This window comes from Dysidea avara, chromosome 11 (genome assembly GCF_963678975.1).
Source record: "Dysidea avara chromosome 11, odDysAvar1.4, whole genome shotgun sequence".
NCBI lineage: Eukaryota > Metazoa > Porifera > Demospongiae > Dictyoceratida > Dysideidae > Dysidea > Dysidea avara.
Window position 1 is genome coordinate 3485524 of NC_089282.1, and position 16822 is coordinate 3502345.

Sequence of the window (16822 nt, forward strand, 5' to 3'; positions counted from 1 at the left end):
ATTGTCAGCAGATGATGTCCTTTTTTTTTTTTTGGTCTTCAACTTACAGCTAGGCTGAAGTTGCAATTCCCTTTTTTAAAAGTCTGGATTCGCCCCTGTAAGGTACACTGGAGTATCCGTATTTTTTTGAACCGGTTCTGTTCCGGTTCTGTTTGGTTCCATCCATATATGTATGTCTTGTTTATTATCATCACCTTGTTGTACATCACCTTGTTGTACATCACCTGAAGGTACAAGACACCTTACAAGCAAGAGGCGTGGCTATTACCAAAAGCTACCCATGGTCCCATGCAGCTATAAATGCAGTAATCCGGTGGGGATTGCTCTAGTTATTGGTTGTGCAGTATTTTGTGAGATTAGTTGAATTTGTGAGATTAGTTGAATTTGTAAGATTAGTTGAATTTCTGTGATTGTCGATTCTCGTTTGCCAAGATGTACATGTGGCGTTTAGTTTTAATGTTACTTGTGTGTACATTTTCTGTACAAAGCTATGAGCTACCTAAAAGAACACCGCTTCAAGCAAGAGACATCCGCCATAGAGTAAGTCGGCTAGTTGACATGCAATGTTTGTAAAGTTTTGTTCAGTGTTGCCAGAATCATTGGACCAGATGTTGCAAGCGATATCCCTGGGAGGAGAACCGAGAGTTATACGAAGATGACCGTGGCTCGGCAGCTGATGTAACAGATGGGTCTGGTGTAATAAGGAACAACTCTGAGCCGCTAACCGATAAGCCGTACTGCCTCAGATTCAGCAAGCCATTCGTAAGTCTGTAGTACTGGTGTGTATAGCGTGTGTCACCTTCGTTGTTTCACTGTAGTATAAGAACTATTACGGAGACAAGTGTGTTAACAACTATGTCCTCTTGGCGGATGTGCGGCAGACCAGAAATATCATCGAAGAGTATCACAGGTGTGTTCGGGTGAAGGACCCAGAATTCCTAGACCGCCTCGTAAAGCTGGAAGATGAACTGGTAAGTACGAAGCAGTATTAATTTAGCAGTTGTCACCGTTCAATTGCAGAGGCCAGGTGGAGATCGGTGCTGCAGAAAGCACGAAATGGAAGGATTGATTTTTGGCGTTATCTATTCGGTATGCATCAATTGCGCTGTATGTCACTCGTTGCAACTTCCTTTTCAGAGAGTCAAACTAGAGAACAAGCTAGCTTCTTTACAAAGGGATTTCGATAGACAGACGAAAGAGCAGAGGGTTCCTTGTTTAACGTATGGTCATTGGCGTAAGTGCAGCACTGATGTATGCAGTGTTTTATATATCTAACTGTTTAGAGATCATAGAGGATCGTATGGCGGACCTGGTGTGGAACATGGGCTTCTACATAGAGTGCGCGAAGGAATTAGAGTGCCCGCGATTTTAGAACCTTATTTAGCTACTTGATTTTCAGTGAACTAATAGTGTAGTATTAATGTTTGTCATGATTTTTGTTGATTTTATCAAGTTGCAAATATTAACTATCAATTGAAAGCGCGGTTGCATGTGTAGCTATGCTGAGCTGACGCCTTCTTTATCAGCTTGAATCACGTGATGGGGTGGCATTAAATAGAGGAGAGGACTAATGGAGGTACAACGAAAAAGACCAAAGGTTAAAAGGAAGAAAGCTAGACCTAAATCAACAGATGGTAAAAACTTGAATATTAGCGCTTGGTAATTTTCGTTTACTGGCTTGCTCACCTAGATGACGAATTCGTGGAAATACAATCTGAGGGTCAGACAAACAAGGATTTAGAGCAGAAAGTGAGTCTGCCGCAAACATGTTTGTGGTTGTCGATCGCTTCCAAGCTTCCATATTAATAACTGAGGTGCACTGCAGAACCTGGGTGTAGCTGTCTAAGTGTTGTGGGCTCGACACACTTCAACTATTGGTATCAACTATTGTTTTTGTCCAATGATTTTAGTTGGCCATGTGATGTATCATGTGAGGTAACTGTAGCTGTGAGTTACATCATTGCTATTGGGTGGCTTTAGTATCCCAGAGTTAATGTACGGTGGTACCCTTAAGGACACTCAAATGGGGACACCTTGCAACTGATAACACCTGTCCATGATATCTTCTGAATGTATAGAACCCTGACACCTAAAAGATGTTGTATGTGAAAGAATAACCATGCATTTTGAGGTTTAAGTGAAATCTTATGGTTCCAAGGTGGCTGGGCTACACCACTATGTATGTGTATATTGCCTGGTCAATTAAGTTATATGACAACAAACAGGTAAATGATTAATGGTAGGTTATGAAATTACCTGTAGTAACTGCAGCATGATTTATGTCTGCAGTGAGAGAAGCAAGCGTTTAATGTTGTGTTAGTTGTTTCTTGCAAAGCATATGTGAACTCCAACACTGCCGAAGTCTCCAGCAAAAAATTCTGCATTAAAAAGTCTGTAATGAACTCTTGAGGCTTGGGTTAATTAGGCAGATTAAACATGAGTTTTAATCGTGTAGCATGTTTTTGCAAATTTTGTCTTGCACGTCACACTTCCTATTCAGTACTTGCAGATAATGGTCACCAACAGTCCTTCCATTGTCAGTCATAAATGCTGCAACTTGGAACATGATGAATTGCAAATTAGCTAACCATGTACGTTGATCCATTTTGTACAATCTATTAGTCCAGTGTGATTCAGTAGACTTACTCCAATAGAAGCTAGCTTCCTCACAAATATGTTTATAATACAAATGACAGCACATCTTTTCTGTAAAAGATCTGGCCACGATGTTTAATTTAGTGGAGTAATTTCTGCATGAACTGCAATTCTACTTTAACTAAGAATATTTTTGCTGCTATGTGTAGGTCACCAACAATGATGGATCCAAACAGCTTTTAAGACTTTACAAAGTAAATAAACTAAATGGTGAGACGTATTACTAAGAGGTGATTATTTGCTGCTTCAAAACACAGCAGCTAGCAAGAAAATCTGCATGCTCATTTCCCCCCAATCACCTACAATTCGCTTGTTTCAGTTTATGCCCCTCCCCTTGTCAGCTCCTGGATCCACCCCTACCCAAATTACATGCATGTCTCATCCTCATAAACTGGTCAAACAGGATTTCAGAGAACAGCTCACCTGTTCCATCTGTTATATCTCCACAAGCCCAGACAGCACAGCTGATCACATGCATAACATTTTAAATTATCGGAAGTAACCAAAAGATACTATCTGTTTTAAGACCAAACTTGTACTATATAGACACTTACCAATTGTCTGATGGGTGAAAACCGAGTCTTCAAAAATGAATGCTCCGAACAAAGACGACCAAAAAGTTCTTTTAAACAGTTAAACACCGCTACTCTTGTACAATATGAACATAAAGGCACTCAGGCTTGGTGTCAAGCCTAATATAGCACTCACCTTCACTTTGTGTTATATTAGTCTCTCACCCATGCCCCTTGTACTTTTATACATGTGATGGTGTTTAACTAGTATTTGTGTGCAGCAGTGTACAGATGCCACTTAAGTTGTGAAGGAAAACTTACATCTTTATATCCTTACCAAATTCACGTATCAGTAGTACAGTCAGAGTATACATGTATATCAATACTAGTACTAGTGGCATATTCTATAATTATGTTGTATCAGGTTTGCTTCCAGAACTATTTCATGTGTACATGCCTGACACGCTTTTGAGGCACATAGCTTTGTATACAATGATTTAGTCTCTGAGTAGAGCCATCTCTAAATCTGTTATGGTCTGGTGAATAAATAGTTGTACTGGACTGTGTATTTTATCAAGTATTGTCGCCGTTCAGGGAAGTACCTAGATAACATACAATGTGTAGCTAGTTGGCCATGGAGCTTGTGTAGCCTTCCACCATTGAATGGAGATGGTCACCAATATTCTTTCAGTGCCTCCCCTCATGTAACAGTGCTCTGGCAATAGGTGTACAATATAATGAGTGGGTTAAATCTCACTACAGGGGGTGTTACTTGAGCATCCCATAATTTGTGGAATTCTAAATAAACCAGTCATATTTCTTATTGGAATGTTAATTCTGCCACTGCACCAGAGGTATGTCAACAAAAATTCTCTGTACAAACGAAGCAAGCAGACAGCAATTCTTTACTGTCAGTCCCACTGCCACCAATAAAACGTGTGACCCATCTGAAGGTTTGTGAAAGGTTAGTACAACATTTCACTGTGCTAATGTGTGTACCAAAGTGTTGTTATAGAGTTTAGTAGTACAATATTGGTAAACTAAATTATATTTAGTATTAAAATTTTATCGAGTTAACTGTACTGTACTAAATGTGATTTAGGTCATTTTGTTATCCTGAGTGTTTGATGTTTGTATATAGGCTATAACTAAAGTCACAGCTGATGATATTGAGAATCTACTGCCCAAGTTACCAGAGGTGAAACAAGAAGATGCTAGCGTCACTGCCGCAGCAAAGGAAGATGTTAAAAATGATGAAATGATGATGACACCTCTTGGTGAAATGAAACATGACGAAACAACAGTTACAACTGAAAACACTCAAATAGAATTAGCTAAACAACAGGATGAAACTACAGCTACTATTACTCCAGAAATCAGTCCTCTTGTTCGAAGCACTTCACCTATACTTGAAGCAGCCATAATAGCAGACATTAGACCACAAGATGAAACAGTTTCATCCAAACCAGAAATGACTGAAACTAAGTTAGAGCTAACTACTCCAACTGTGACAGGTGATGTTGATATGAAGGATGAGGTTTTAGAGAGAGCAGAGGAACAAGTGGTTGTTGCCAAGTTGGAGGTGTCAGAGAGTGTTGAAGTAGTAACTAATCCTGCAATGACTGAATTACCAAGCACTATAGCTTATCCTCGTTTGGACAGTTTGATAGCTGGTAAGGAAATTGGTAATGATGTAATTATCATGCAACACCATTACACAACATAGTGTCAAGTTTTAAACCACAAGCTATGAGCAGGTTGCACTTGTAGTAAAACCTCTTAGCAAAACTAACTACAGTATTAGCTGTATTAGCTAGGACAAACACTTTCAACCAAGCATATTAGGTATATGCTCTGATGTTCCACTTAAAGCTGAGGATATGTGGAATTCACCACTTGGTTATGATGTAATCCTCAGACTCAACTTGTTTACTAATTGCAACACTTCCTCTTCATGGCTCCTAATATTTATTTATTTTTACCATGAAGCCTTACTGGTAGTGACCCCAGTGATGAGTTGAGTTGACCTTTTAGTAAAATGACATCATAAACTACTCCTTAGCTGTGACCAGATTTTGCAAAACTGATCTGTGAGACAAAACCAAAACTAATGCTGCCAGCTGGTAGCTACATTAATTGAGGTTTTAAGGCCCATTCAGTTGTCTTCTGAGTGGTGTGGCAAAGTCGAATAGCAATTTGTGGCCTTGGTAAGGATCTGTTGCACTGGCGAGTGGCCTGTTACAGTTGGCTAAATGCCTGTAATCTCGTGTCTGGATTTCAATAGTTGTCCCCCTCCATTTTGAAATCTATCTCTCGCCTACCACCACCCTTCTCTTTTTGAGCACTCATCCAGCTATTCAGATTTTCTCTTTTTTTGATTTGGTTAGCTAGAGGAGAAAATTTGTGAAATTTTTATTTTTGTGGTAAGATTTTTACAGAACAAATTATTGTGGCCTTAAAGGATCTCCTTTCAAGAATTTCAAGTTGTACCCTCCTCCTCATGTCCACAAGAGAGCAATTCACAGACTTATACACAGTACATGTATGTAGTCAGCTCACATTCACCTCGAACCTTCATAATAACACTTGTTACATGGGTCAGCTGCCCAAACCTTTAGCACCACTTTGAAGCCCTTTAAATGCTGGGAATTGGTTATCAAAAGCACTGAACAAGAACCAAGTGAGTTAAACATTAATTTTAGCATATGCACAAACATGTTTAGAACATTAAAACATACTTGTTCCCATTGGGAGTGAACACTTTGATATGACTATGGTATGTGACTTGCATATAATTGTATCGCACAGTGGGTACTACTGATGTGGATGATACTCTACCTTACACTGAAGAAGAGTTAGCTGCCCTTTATCCTAATCCTCAACTTGATGCCAATGAGCAGTACATTGATCAGTTCATTAAGGTAGTGTGTGTGTGTGTGCGTGCGTGCGTGCGTGCGTGCGTGTGCGTGCGTGCGTGTGGTGTAATGTGTGTGTGTGGTGCAAGGGCGTAGCCAGGACTTTCTTAAACGGGTTTGGATTTGAAGTGGAATGTCTTGCGTTAAAAGGTGCTGTTTGTACATCACTATGGTCTATACACACGTAGTGTATACCTACTGTTACTGTAATACTAGTTATAACTAATCTTTACTTCCAGATTGGGTACTGATGGACAACTTTAGTCAGTGTCCTCCTCACTTCCGAGTACAAACATTCTTGGTCAATGAAGTAACTTTAAATGTCTTGACTCTTGTACTCCAATATATTTGAGCATCCGAAACAAATATACAAACATAATTCAGTATTAGCGCAATGTGAGCAGAGCTGTGCCAGTGTACTACTGGAGAGTTCTAGAGTTATAAGTTTGGTGTGAGGTTTTACAGTGTGTATTTTAAAATTTCTGCATTATTTTGTACAATCCATCCAGGCCCCCCTGGTTATGCCCTTGTAGTGTAAATAATCGATAGATTTTTCAGCTTGCAATTTTGTATGAAATGTATAGTGAGATAAACACATGTGTTATATGTAGAATGTTATTTTCTTATATCAAGCGTGTTGTTGCATGACACAGCCCTGTAAGCTGTAATTGTAAATATTTGGGACAATTTTACTGTGGAAGCTACTGTATGTTGTGTTTTAATCACATGTAAGAAGTGATTGTGGGTTTTCTATATCAATACAATTTTCTGTGTGTGCATTTCCTGAATGCACAACTGTTGATAAGGAATACAGTATTGAATATGCACAGCAGCATCCCATTTAGCAATGCTACAGAACTACCATTGGTACACTGATCAACAAGAAGTAAAGAGCTAGGTGTCACTGCCTTATTTGGTGAAGTGGATCTCAGTTCTGAATGCCAATGGTCAAACAATATGACACTAATCCATGGAATCTCTCCATTACACAGTCTGTTTTCACAATTATAAAATGCCACAGTGAGTACACAGGAGGCTGGGTCTTGTAGAGTACAAGTGGTTTATCAAAATTTTATCAAAATTCTTCCTTTATGATTTTGGTATGCAGTTCTTGTTGCACATCTCACAGTAGGTGGACACCTTTATAATAAGACCACTGGCCATATGGTTGGTCCAGAAGAGAAGGCCACTTCAACTAAATTTCTTGTTTCTCGGACCCAACCGACCCATAAAATTTGTAAATGAAATGTTTTTGTTCATTTTTGATGATCACGTGTTCGATTGCGTGAGTTTGTGACGTCAATGTATTGTTGGCCATCCATATCTGCTATGTGTGGGGCAAGCTTGGTTAATACAAGAAGAGTTATAAAAACAGACTTTGGATGGACGTTTGATCACTAACTATAACTAATAGTTTGTCATCAAACACGATCAAACGCCATAGTTACACGTGTTGCCATAACTTAAGTTTTTTTTTAAATTATTACCACCTATTATTATTTTATTTATACCTATCGACCCATTTTTCAACTAGTTTCAGTCTGAGGAACAAAAGATTTAGTTGAAGTGGCCTAACTGTGATATATGTCATTGGATGAATTTGTGGAAACTTTGTCTCTTATCCACATACAATTTGTGGGTTGTACTAACAGTTAAAATTTCCTTGCTCCATAACTGTGTCACACTGAGTGACTCTTTCATGTTAATTAGTGTGATGGTCTAGTTGGAAATTGTAGGTAAGTGTGACCTTTGCCTAAATATGATGAGAGAAAATGAGGTGTATGTTTTGTTGTGCTTGGCATCCCATGTTAGCTAATAATATTGATATTTCACTATTCTGACAGGATAGCCAACAGGACAATCATGAGCTGTACCATCTTCTGATAGCATATTTGAAGCAGAGACAGTCAATTGTTGTACTCCAGTGTAAAGTGGAGGTTAGTATAAGTGTGGGTGTTTGTGTTTGTGTTCATGTTCAGTGAAACCAAGTCCTGTAATAAGACCACCTCATTATAGTCACCATGTCAAGTAGGTCCCAAAAATAGCTTCATGGCTTCAAGGCTGCCTGATTGTTAAAGCCATATTTTTGGTCCCAAACATGACCACAATATTGTGTAGCCAAGGTGTGAGCTATTGCTGAAAATACAGCAGTAGTACTAGTAAGCCTGAGGCTATAACTATTTGCTTTGAATAATTCTGTTGTTAGTGTGTACCATGATGAGTTGTACACTTGTATGTTGTGTATTCAGTTAAAGAGCACACCTGACTATTCTGATAAATTCCAGCAGTTGTTTACATTGTCATTGTGTTCCTGTGACTGGACCACCACTGGCTAAGTGCAGGCCATCCCTCCTTTTGTCTAGTGTTGACCTAATTTGGTAGCATTTTGTAAACAACATCCAGTGAGCCTGTCCCAGTTGTAACCAGTGTAGATGATCAGTGTAGATGACCAGTATAGATGACCAGTATAGATGACCAGTATAGATGACCAGTGTAGATCAAAGGAGGTTCTTCCTTTGTTAGATGACCCAGTGTATCTGCTGAAGTGAGGTCACTATTGAAAGGTTACCTGTCCACACTAATCTTTTGTAGTGAAACCCCCCAAAATTCTATTGTGTTTAACCATGGCCACATGCTTAGAAAGTTGTGATCCAGGTTATGAGCATTGCAACCATTATATTGTGTGGGTGTGGTAGTAGTGGAACATCTACCTTTGTGTCCAGACATACACAGTGTTTACAAGCTGTACAGCAGCTTACCACTTTTGTTTTCTTTCTGTAGGATCTCAACAAATCTTATGAGAGAAAGAAGACAGAGCTATGGAAGACAGAGAGCAGAACAATCACAACTCAGGTACACCACTCACTCACTCACTCACTCACTCACTCACTCACTCACTCACTCACTCACTCACTCACTCACTCACTCACTCACTCACTCACTCACTCACTCACTCACTCACTCACTCACTCACACATACCAGTATTACTGTTTAATATTTGTATTGTACTAATAGGGAAAATGTAGTGACAATAGTGAAGTGAGTCACTCACACACATACAACATGGCCTTGTTCAACAGAAATAGCTTGAACAACATCAAGACCATTTTACAGTCAATGAGAAAACTATTGGAAGAGGTGGGGACATGGGATGGTAGATGAAGTTGTGTAGCTAGTGTTCTGTATGATACTGCAGGAGTTGTGTTTGAAGCTCTACTCAACTCAGTTGGCTAAACTACACATAGACTATTACCTCTATCAGATGTGTATTGCTATCCCATCATTGAGGGACATGACTGCTGACTCACCTGTAGCTTGTGAGTATAATGTGTGTTGTTGTGTAACACAGTATGTGCTGGAACAGTTGCATGCACGGTACACACACACACACACACACACACACACACACACACGCACACACACACACACACACACACACACACACACACACACACTACACACACACACACACTACACACACACACACACACACACTACACAGCGCACTCAACAATACCACTTATCCTCCCAAGATTTCTATTTGTTAACTCAATCATATTATCCGCAGGTATTGTCAATGAAGGGATGAGCTCACCTGACATTGTCAAGTTAAGAAATTGTATATCAGTTCTCTTCATGTTTGAGAGGCGTCCCATCGATGATGTTCAGTTTAAAACAGACTGCAGACAATGGCTGGACATGCTGGTCAGTCATTAGATTGTATGAACTTCTTTAAGTGAAAAAAAAACACAACAAAAAATAAATTCTGTACTGTAATAATAACACCACTAGATCATGAAAGTTGTGTTTTGACATGGTCACTATAATGAGGTGGTCTTATTAATGAGGTCATGAAGTACACCTTAGCTATGTTTGGGACCTACTTGACATGGTCACTATAATGAGGTGGTCTTATTAATGAGGTCATGAAGTACACCTTAGCTATGTTTGGGACCTTATTGACATGGTTACTATAATAAGGTGATCTTAATAATTACAGTAACTAAAATCTTTGTGGCCTGGTCCCTTAAATGAGGCGGTCTTAGTACAGGGTGGCCAGCAAGTGACTTTTCACTGTGCAAGTCTTACTTCAAAGAGAAAAGACTAAAGCACTATTGTTCTAAATATCTATGCAATTGTATCTCCTACATATATCAAAGGTTCCAATGCTTGTAATGCAGTCACTCTTGTTCTCCTAGCTTGGTGTGTTACTGAGAGTTGCTAGCCTACAAGATCACCAGTTCATCCTCAATCACTTGCTGAGGTGTCCACCTGGTGTGGCGGAGTGGGGCACCAAGTACCTCCAAATGATTAGCCCCCTGGCTATGAATGACTATTCTACACAATTTGCTGGTCAGTATAACTCTGTATACTATCAGGATATCTTGATACACTATATGTGACCGGGCCTGCGAAAACAGGGCATGTGGGCACAAACTACACCCCGTCACTTTACAGGTCATAGCTTAGTACTGGAATAGACTATTTGCATTCTGTAACTTGCATCCTAAAGCCAATTAAATGTTTACTAATAGTTAAAAATTGCATTGCCATAGCACTATGGTACAAAAAGTTATGAGTGATGAAAGGTTGAAAAAGTAGGCAAAAATCATGTGCCCACATGCCCTATTTTCGCAGGCCCAGTCACATATATTGGTATTCAAAGTGTTTTTTGTTTGTTTGTTTGTTTGTTTGTTTGTTTGTTGTTTGTTCATATTTTGTGTTTTGAGATTTACTACAACTTTGTGTGTATTGTTTTATTGTTTGTAATGGGATATTAGTTATTAGGTGGGTCTGACCAATTACAATAATGGGATGTTATACAAACAGCATTAGAATAATGGTGCCACCTTTGTGTGTAGTGTAATGTTATTGTCTACTGGTAAAGTGGCTTGCCACAGAGTAACTGTAGTACATTGATTTTCACTTAATGAAGAGATTGGTACTGTATGTGCTAGAATTAGACGTAGTTTAATAAAGATGCTGTTATCTGTACATCACTACATATCTTATAGGGTCATATGACATTCAGGAAGGTATGGGTCAAGGGCTACACAGAGACTGGGGAGGTCCCATACTTGACCACTTCGTTACAATGTTAGCAACCTTGACACTCCCCATCAAGTAAGTGATCATAACTAACTGAATGTTTTGTCTGTTGCAACCACTTCATTCTGGGTGCTTTAATGGCCTTATGATTTCAGGAATCTTAAATGATGCACACTTGTAAAAATAGGGACCATGGACAGGTGATCTGGCATGCAATTGTAGTGTTTGGAGAGTACAATTACATAATAATGTGTGTGGCTTTTCCAGTAAAGTTTATTGAAAGACAAGTACAATATTTTTATAAAGAAGTTCTTCCCAGCCCAAGGGAAATTTTTTGAACTCAAGGGAATTAAGGTTAGACTGTTAGTTTTCACTCAACCCAAGTTTTGTACATGTACACACATGTACGCATGTTTTATACATGTACTTTTAGGGAGAGAGACAAATTTTTGTCAATGCTTGGGGTAGCTTCGACTGGAGCAAGTGAGTTAATCTATGTAGCAGTAGAACCTTCACATATTTCTGTAGTTGTGTTGTTGGTTGTATTGTATACGTGTGCAACGTCTCTGCTAAATGTGTTAACGTGTTTCTTTGATTGTCCGTAGTTTCAAGACAAAAGTCTACTCCATGGACATTTATTGAGGAAGATTTAGAAGAGGTATAAGATAATTGTACAGGTGTACAAATGTGTAGTTTTCTGTGTGTGTGTATGTGTGTGCACGTGCGCGCGTTCATTCATGCATGTGTACATGGCTTACAGTAGACCATGGTCCCAACAGTTCTAGCTAAAAAAACACTTTTGCTATTGAAAGAGGAAACTTCGTGTTGCAGCAAAATAGCCAGAAACTCTCAGTCCTAAGGTGTCCACTATAGAAAGATATTCTACCTTACGTCATTTAATGTGTTGTTGTAGGAGGAGAATGAAGATCATCACTTGTTATTGCTGAAGGAAAGTGATTTCACAGAATTTTTCGATCAGTTTCCACTCAATGATGTCTTCCAATACATACTACACATCACAGACAACGGTATGTGCTGTACTTCTGGAAAGAATATCATACTTGTAAACAAGAAATCTACAATAATGTACTAGTAGCTAATTCATGTACCTGCAGTGTTAGTAGTTTTAAAGGTACAGGCATCTGTTAGCTGGCATCATCTTTGTCATTAGTAATTCTGAACAACCAAAACAATTTTCTTAAGTCAAATTGTTTGTAGCTGTTCTGGTTAGGTTTGCATCGATTATGCCGGCATAATTTTAGGAATAATATGGGATGAAAAATGTAATGCTGGCATAATGGGGTAGAGTTCCGCCACGATAAGTATAATAACTTTTGCTATAACAGTCACAAAGTCAATGTTTTGGATGGTGAAATGATTCCTGGAAACAATGCACCACAGCCTGCTACCAGTTCACACTCGACGTAACGAATGCTTTTCATTGTGGGTTTGAGTTAACTAGTACCAAGGCATGGCAAGACAGTTTTATTGAGCTTCAGTTATTAAATTTAGTATTATCTATTGGTCTGATTTTGAGTAAAATGTGATATGATGATAATAGTTATTGGAAGACAATAGCTACGATAAAAGCTCTGATGATAAATAAAGTTAGCGTTGAGTCAGTAGCTAGTAAATGTCTGGACATTGAAAATAGCTTAAGTCTTTGCAGGTCTGCAGTATGACTGAAGTTAGAATTTCAAAAGGATCAGGATTCTCTAATAGAACAGTCAAACACTCTAATAGAACAGTCATCACATGTGATAGAGAATGAGTAAGTGTTTATCCCCAGGATACTAAAATGATCTTGGCATGGTGTTGCAAATGTAAGTTACGTAATTATTATACTGAGCAGTTGCTGTCCTGTGAATACCAAGTGCTGCAACTCAGAAGATTGATCAGAATTGTTCAGAAACCATGTATAATACTTTATTTGCATACAAAACTACTATCATATAATGCCTATAGCTTCTGAGGGACTATAGATATGCCCACAGACCCCCTGCTCTAATATGCATACTAAATCTAGAGTACATGTTTCCCCTTTTGAAGCTATTGCTATTGTTTGTATGTGACAGTTGAAGTGACACTTCTCCATTCACATTTTGTCATATGAAGAATTTCTCTGCACAAAGAAAAACACAAAATATAAGCATAATGTATTTCTGAAGAGCATGGAAGGCATAAAATTGGGAAAATGCCAAAAGCATGATTGGCAAATTTTGGAGCGTGATAGACTCACTAGTTTGTACATGTATACTCCCTAAACCTTTTGATAAATCATTTATGAGGTGGTCTTCTGCTGCAAAATTACACATGTATAAAATGTTTAAGGTGGTGGCCACCCTATAACCCACATACATAATTAAAGATAGGTGGTGGCCACCCGACTTCAGTCAAAGTTTTAATCGCGCAGTGTTGTTTTGGAGAGTTATTTGCTCTGATAGGGCCAATCATGGTCAATAAGGTTGAGAGTGTTAGGCACCCCCTAATAGACTGAAGTGATACAAGTGCCATAGTGAATCTCGCTAGTGCAAGACACACATGGATTCGTGGCTCACTACAGGTACTTCTACTTGGTTATAAACATGTTATATCGCAAAATCACTGCAGCAATCCTTTCAGAAGCTAGTTATGCTATCTTTCTTTTTGCCACCAATTTATTCATGGGAAGCCACAAACCCGACTTGAGGTTAACGTGGGCTACTGGGTAGCACTGTGCCGCCACCTTGATACATAAAGCACTGCAGTGCGTGTGTACAAATGATGCGTGTCGAGAGTCTAATACAGCACAAGGCAAAACCAAGTGCTGTATTATTATCACATGTGTTGTTACTGTGTTTGTCCCTTTTTCAGACTATTATCAAGTGGAGCTGACATCAAGTTACTCCATGCTGAGGTTGATATCATTTAGTACGTGTGTGATAAGATTATTGGGGACGGCATTCTCTACTTTGAGGTTACAGCGGTACAAGGAGTTTAACAAGAGAATTGGTCGATGTATACGGTGTGTGACATGGTGCATGTGTACATGTATGACTACACTACACAACACACACACTATACACGCACACACACAAAACACACACACACACATTACTGCTCATCATTTCACGCGCGCGCACACACACACACAAACACACACATTACTGCTCATCATTTCATACAGGTTGATAGTACAGTTTGTAGCAGACCACTGGTTAGCCTACAAGTCCTACCAAGTAGAACAGTTGGGACTACAAATGAACCAGTTCCCTTACTCAGTACTAGCCAATGAGCCGAGATACACTCTCAACAGACTACAACTTGAAGTGGACTACTTTATACTGAGAGCTACTAGATGGATTATGATGGGACACAAGTTAGTGTTTGTAGTATTCTGAAATGTGTACAGAGAATGCCTGCTTAATATGTGACTGAAAACTGTTGATCTACACACAATAGTGCTTTTGTAATAAAACACATTTTAAAACAATGAGTAAAATGCAACGCAAGCTCCAGAAAAAATTTATGTAAGTTTTTATTGCCTCACTGGTCGGTGAATTAATACTCCAATGGATAAATCCTGGGCATCATTGTGTTTGCTTGTTCATAGGGAGTTCAAATATCCTTGTTTCATCACCATACATGGGATGGTTTTGAGTTACAGATGTTTGTTTACATTGCAGTGACGGAAGAATTTTTCTTCGGTGGTAAGAAGACAGTTGAGTTGAAGAGATGACTTGAAATGGCTAGCAAATTATATTCCTACGCTATGTTATATAAACCATCATAACTTACTGATACAGCAACATACGTATGGAGTTGAATCATGGCACATTGTGTTTGCAATGTGAGTATAGCTTTTGCCCAAGGTATGCTTCTGCGTTTGAGAAGGAAGGCAAATTCACTCAATATTTCAGATTACTCTATAATTCACCTTTCTATTCAATTAGCAATCCGTAAAGAATTTACGAAACCATCAGCTTGCACAGTGACTCATCAGCAACATTTTCAGATACACAATTATGACAAGCACCTCTAAAATTAATTTTCATATAAGTAATGTTGTATGGATGCTTTTGAGTAAGCATCAGTTGAGTTTCTGCAATGTGTGACATACAAACGTATACTTGTCATGGAATTTTAAAACATGCACTTCAAGTCCCAGCTGCCAATTTTGTGTTTGTATAAAAGCTATAATGCCAGTGAGAGTTTACACCATGAAACTGAGAACTGATAAACTTCTATGATAGTGTAGCAAATGTACATGATATACTGTGGAATCTCAGTTACTCAGAATCATGTTTAGAGCTTTTTGCCAACGCAATTGTTCTGTTAGAATAGAAAAGAGTATATAAGAGTAATTATCCCACGATTAATGATTGCGTAGAATAACATGGATTTATGAAATGGTAATTTGAAATGTGTGCAAGGCAACAGATCCTTTGTTCACCAGTTTTTCGTGTTATTCAACCAATTATTCAACGGTTGTTATACAAGGAAAGTGTAATAAGGACTCAAGACTTAAAACAGCAGTGACACGAAAGAGTGTATAGCCATCCACGTCTTCAGGAACTTGGCAGTGTCAGAACTCTAACATAAGTAATTTTGCTTTAATGCCATCATGTTTTCGTTTGGTTTAGTGGCCTAATTGGCAACCATTAACAGCAACATAATTGCTGAAATATCTGTGTTATCCTATGCAGTAATTAATTATGGGATAATATGCTGTTCGATACTCTTGGTTATTACTATTCTTGAAATAAAGTATTGATGTGTCTTTTATTGTCTATTCTTTTTCCAGGTTAGGAGCATGGCAGTTTATGGCAGACATGCCGTACAGTGTCATCTCCATAGCGATGGTGTGGCACATCTTTCTGATGCTCTATACTAACACCACTGACAGCTCACAAGACCAAGTGTGTGATATTAACTTGACCAAACAGAGGCTAAAAGGTTTGTAGACAGAACAATTCAAACTGAATTTCTGTAGCAATTTTACCTGCAATTGTTTTATGTTAGCTTGTCAGCTAGTAACGACGGTTTATGGTAAACATATCAGGTACTGTAGATCCTAAACATTCCAAGGTGTATTTCGTGACCTCATTAATAAGACCACCTCAGTGCTGAGTTCAGGTTTCAGAGTGTAGTGGCCCTGTCAAGCAATAATCACAAGGCCAATGTTAGAGCTTAACTGTAATGGTTTTATCTCTGACTTGTCATGGAGTTGACATTTCAGCTGGCATATTCAATTATTGTTCATCTGAATATAGTGACTGCTCTATTAGAGTTTTTTCTAGGGGTTGGGCACTTGTACAGAAACTGTATTAATTTGTTCTAGCATACTTGTCAGTTATCCCAGACTCTTCATTGTATTTTAGATGTCTACTATCTAGTTTGTAGAGTGTTCAGTGCTGATAAATAGATACATGTTTGTCCCCTTGCATATCTGTTGATGTTGTCCACAGATCCTGCTGTACGAGAACAATTTGTGGACCGCATGATGAGAAATCTCACTTCAGAGACCGTATTTCTGTTAACCACGTTTGTCAACATGGCGTCAGCTTGTGCTGGTAATTCTGCTGAAGAAGTTGAGTTCATTAATAAAGTTGCCTCTGAGATTTTCAAGGTGTAGTATTTTTTTTCTTTGTACTCATTTTTGAATATTTGTGTCTGCTTCTTAAAGAATTTCATTGTTGCTATATGCTACT

General features: G+C 38.6%; 2 protein-coding genes across 8 annotated transcripts in view; both read left to right on the plus strand.

Annotated features, from left to right (window-relative positions):
* LOC136238594 (ectopic P granules protein 5 homolog) overlaps positions 1-1466 on the plus strand; it is a 42937-nt gene extending 41471 nt beyond the window's left edge. For 3 of the 6 annotated variants that reach the window (XM_066029148.1, XM_066029150.1, XM_066029147.1), the window contains 6 exons: positions 231-540; positions 586-762; positions 819-971; positions 1021-1089; positions 1138-1234; positions 1284-1466. Coding sequence is in view for 1 of the 6 variants with exons in the window: in XM_066029147.1 (XP_065885219.1) it covers positions 433-540; positions 586-762; positions 819-971; positions 1021-1089; positions 1138-1234; positions 1284-1372 (693 nt within the window). In the remaining 5 variants the exon portion in view is untranslated. The remainder of the gene's footprint in view (positions 1-230; positions 541-585; positions 763-818; positions 972-1020; positions 1090-1137; positions 1235-1283) is intronic. The other 3 variants (XM_066029149.1, XM_066029151.1, XM_066029152.1) reach the window with 1 other exon arrangement.
* A 29-nt stretch (positions 1467-1495) lies between these two features.
* LOC136238591 (ectopic P granules protein 5 homolog) overlaps positions 1496-16822 on the plus strand; it is a 53974-nt gene continuing 38647 nt past the window's right edge. The window contains exons 1-18 of one of the 2 annotated variants that reach the window (XM_066029143.1): positions 1496-1634; positions 1691-1749; positions 4309-4840; positions 5976-6088; positions 7927-8019; positions 8864-8935; positions 9099-9221; positions 9280-9400; positions 9652-9788; positions 10283-10436; positions 11099-11207; positions 11566-11615; positions 11738-11790; positions 12046-12160; positions 13986-14136; positions 14299-14490; positions 15916-16067; positions 16580-16740. In XM_066029143.1, coding sequence (XP_065885215.1) covers positions 1571-1634; positions 1691-1749; positions 4309-4840; positions 5976-6088; positions 7927-8019; positions 8864-8935; positions 9099-9221; positions 9280-9400; positions 9652-9788; positions 10283-10436; positions 11099-11207; positions 11566-11615; positions 11738-11790; positions 12046-12160; positions 13986-14136; positions 14299-14490; positions 15916-16067; positions 16580-16740 — 2451 coding nt within the window. In that variant the 5' untranslated portion in view covers positions 1496-1570. Of the gene's footprint in view, positions 1635-1690; positions 1750-4308; positions 4841-5975; positions 6089-7923; positions 8020-8863; positions 8936-9098; positions 9222-9279; positions 9401-9651; positions 9789-10282; positions 10437-11098; positions 11208-11565; positions 11616-11737; positions 11791-12045; positions 12161-13985; positions 14137-14298; positions 14491-15915; positions 16068-16579; positions 16741-16822 lie in introns of those variants that run through there. The other variant, XM_066029144.1, reaches the window with a different exon arrangement.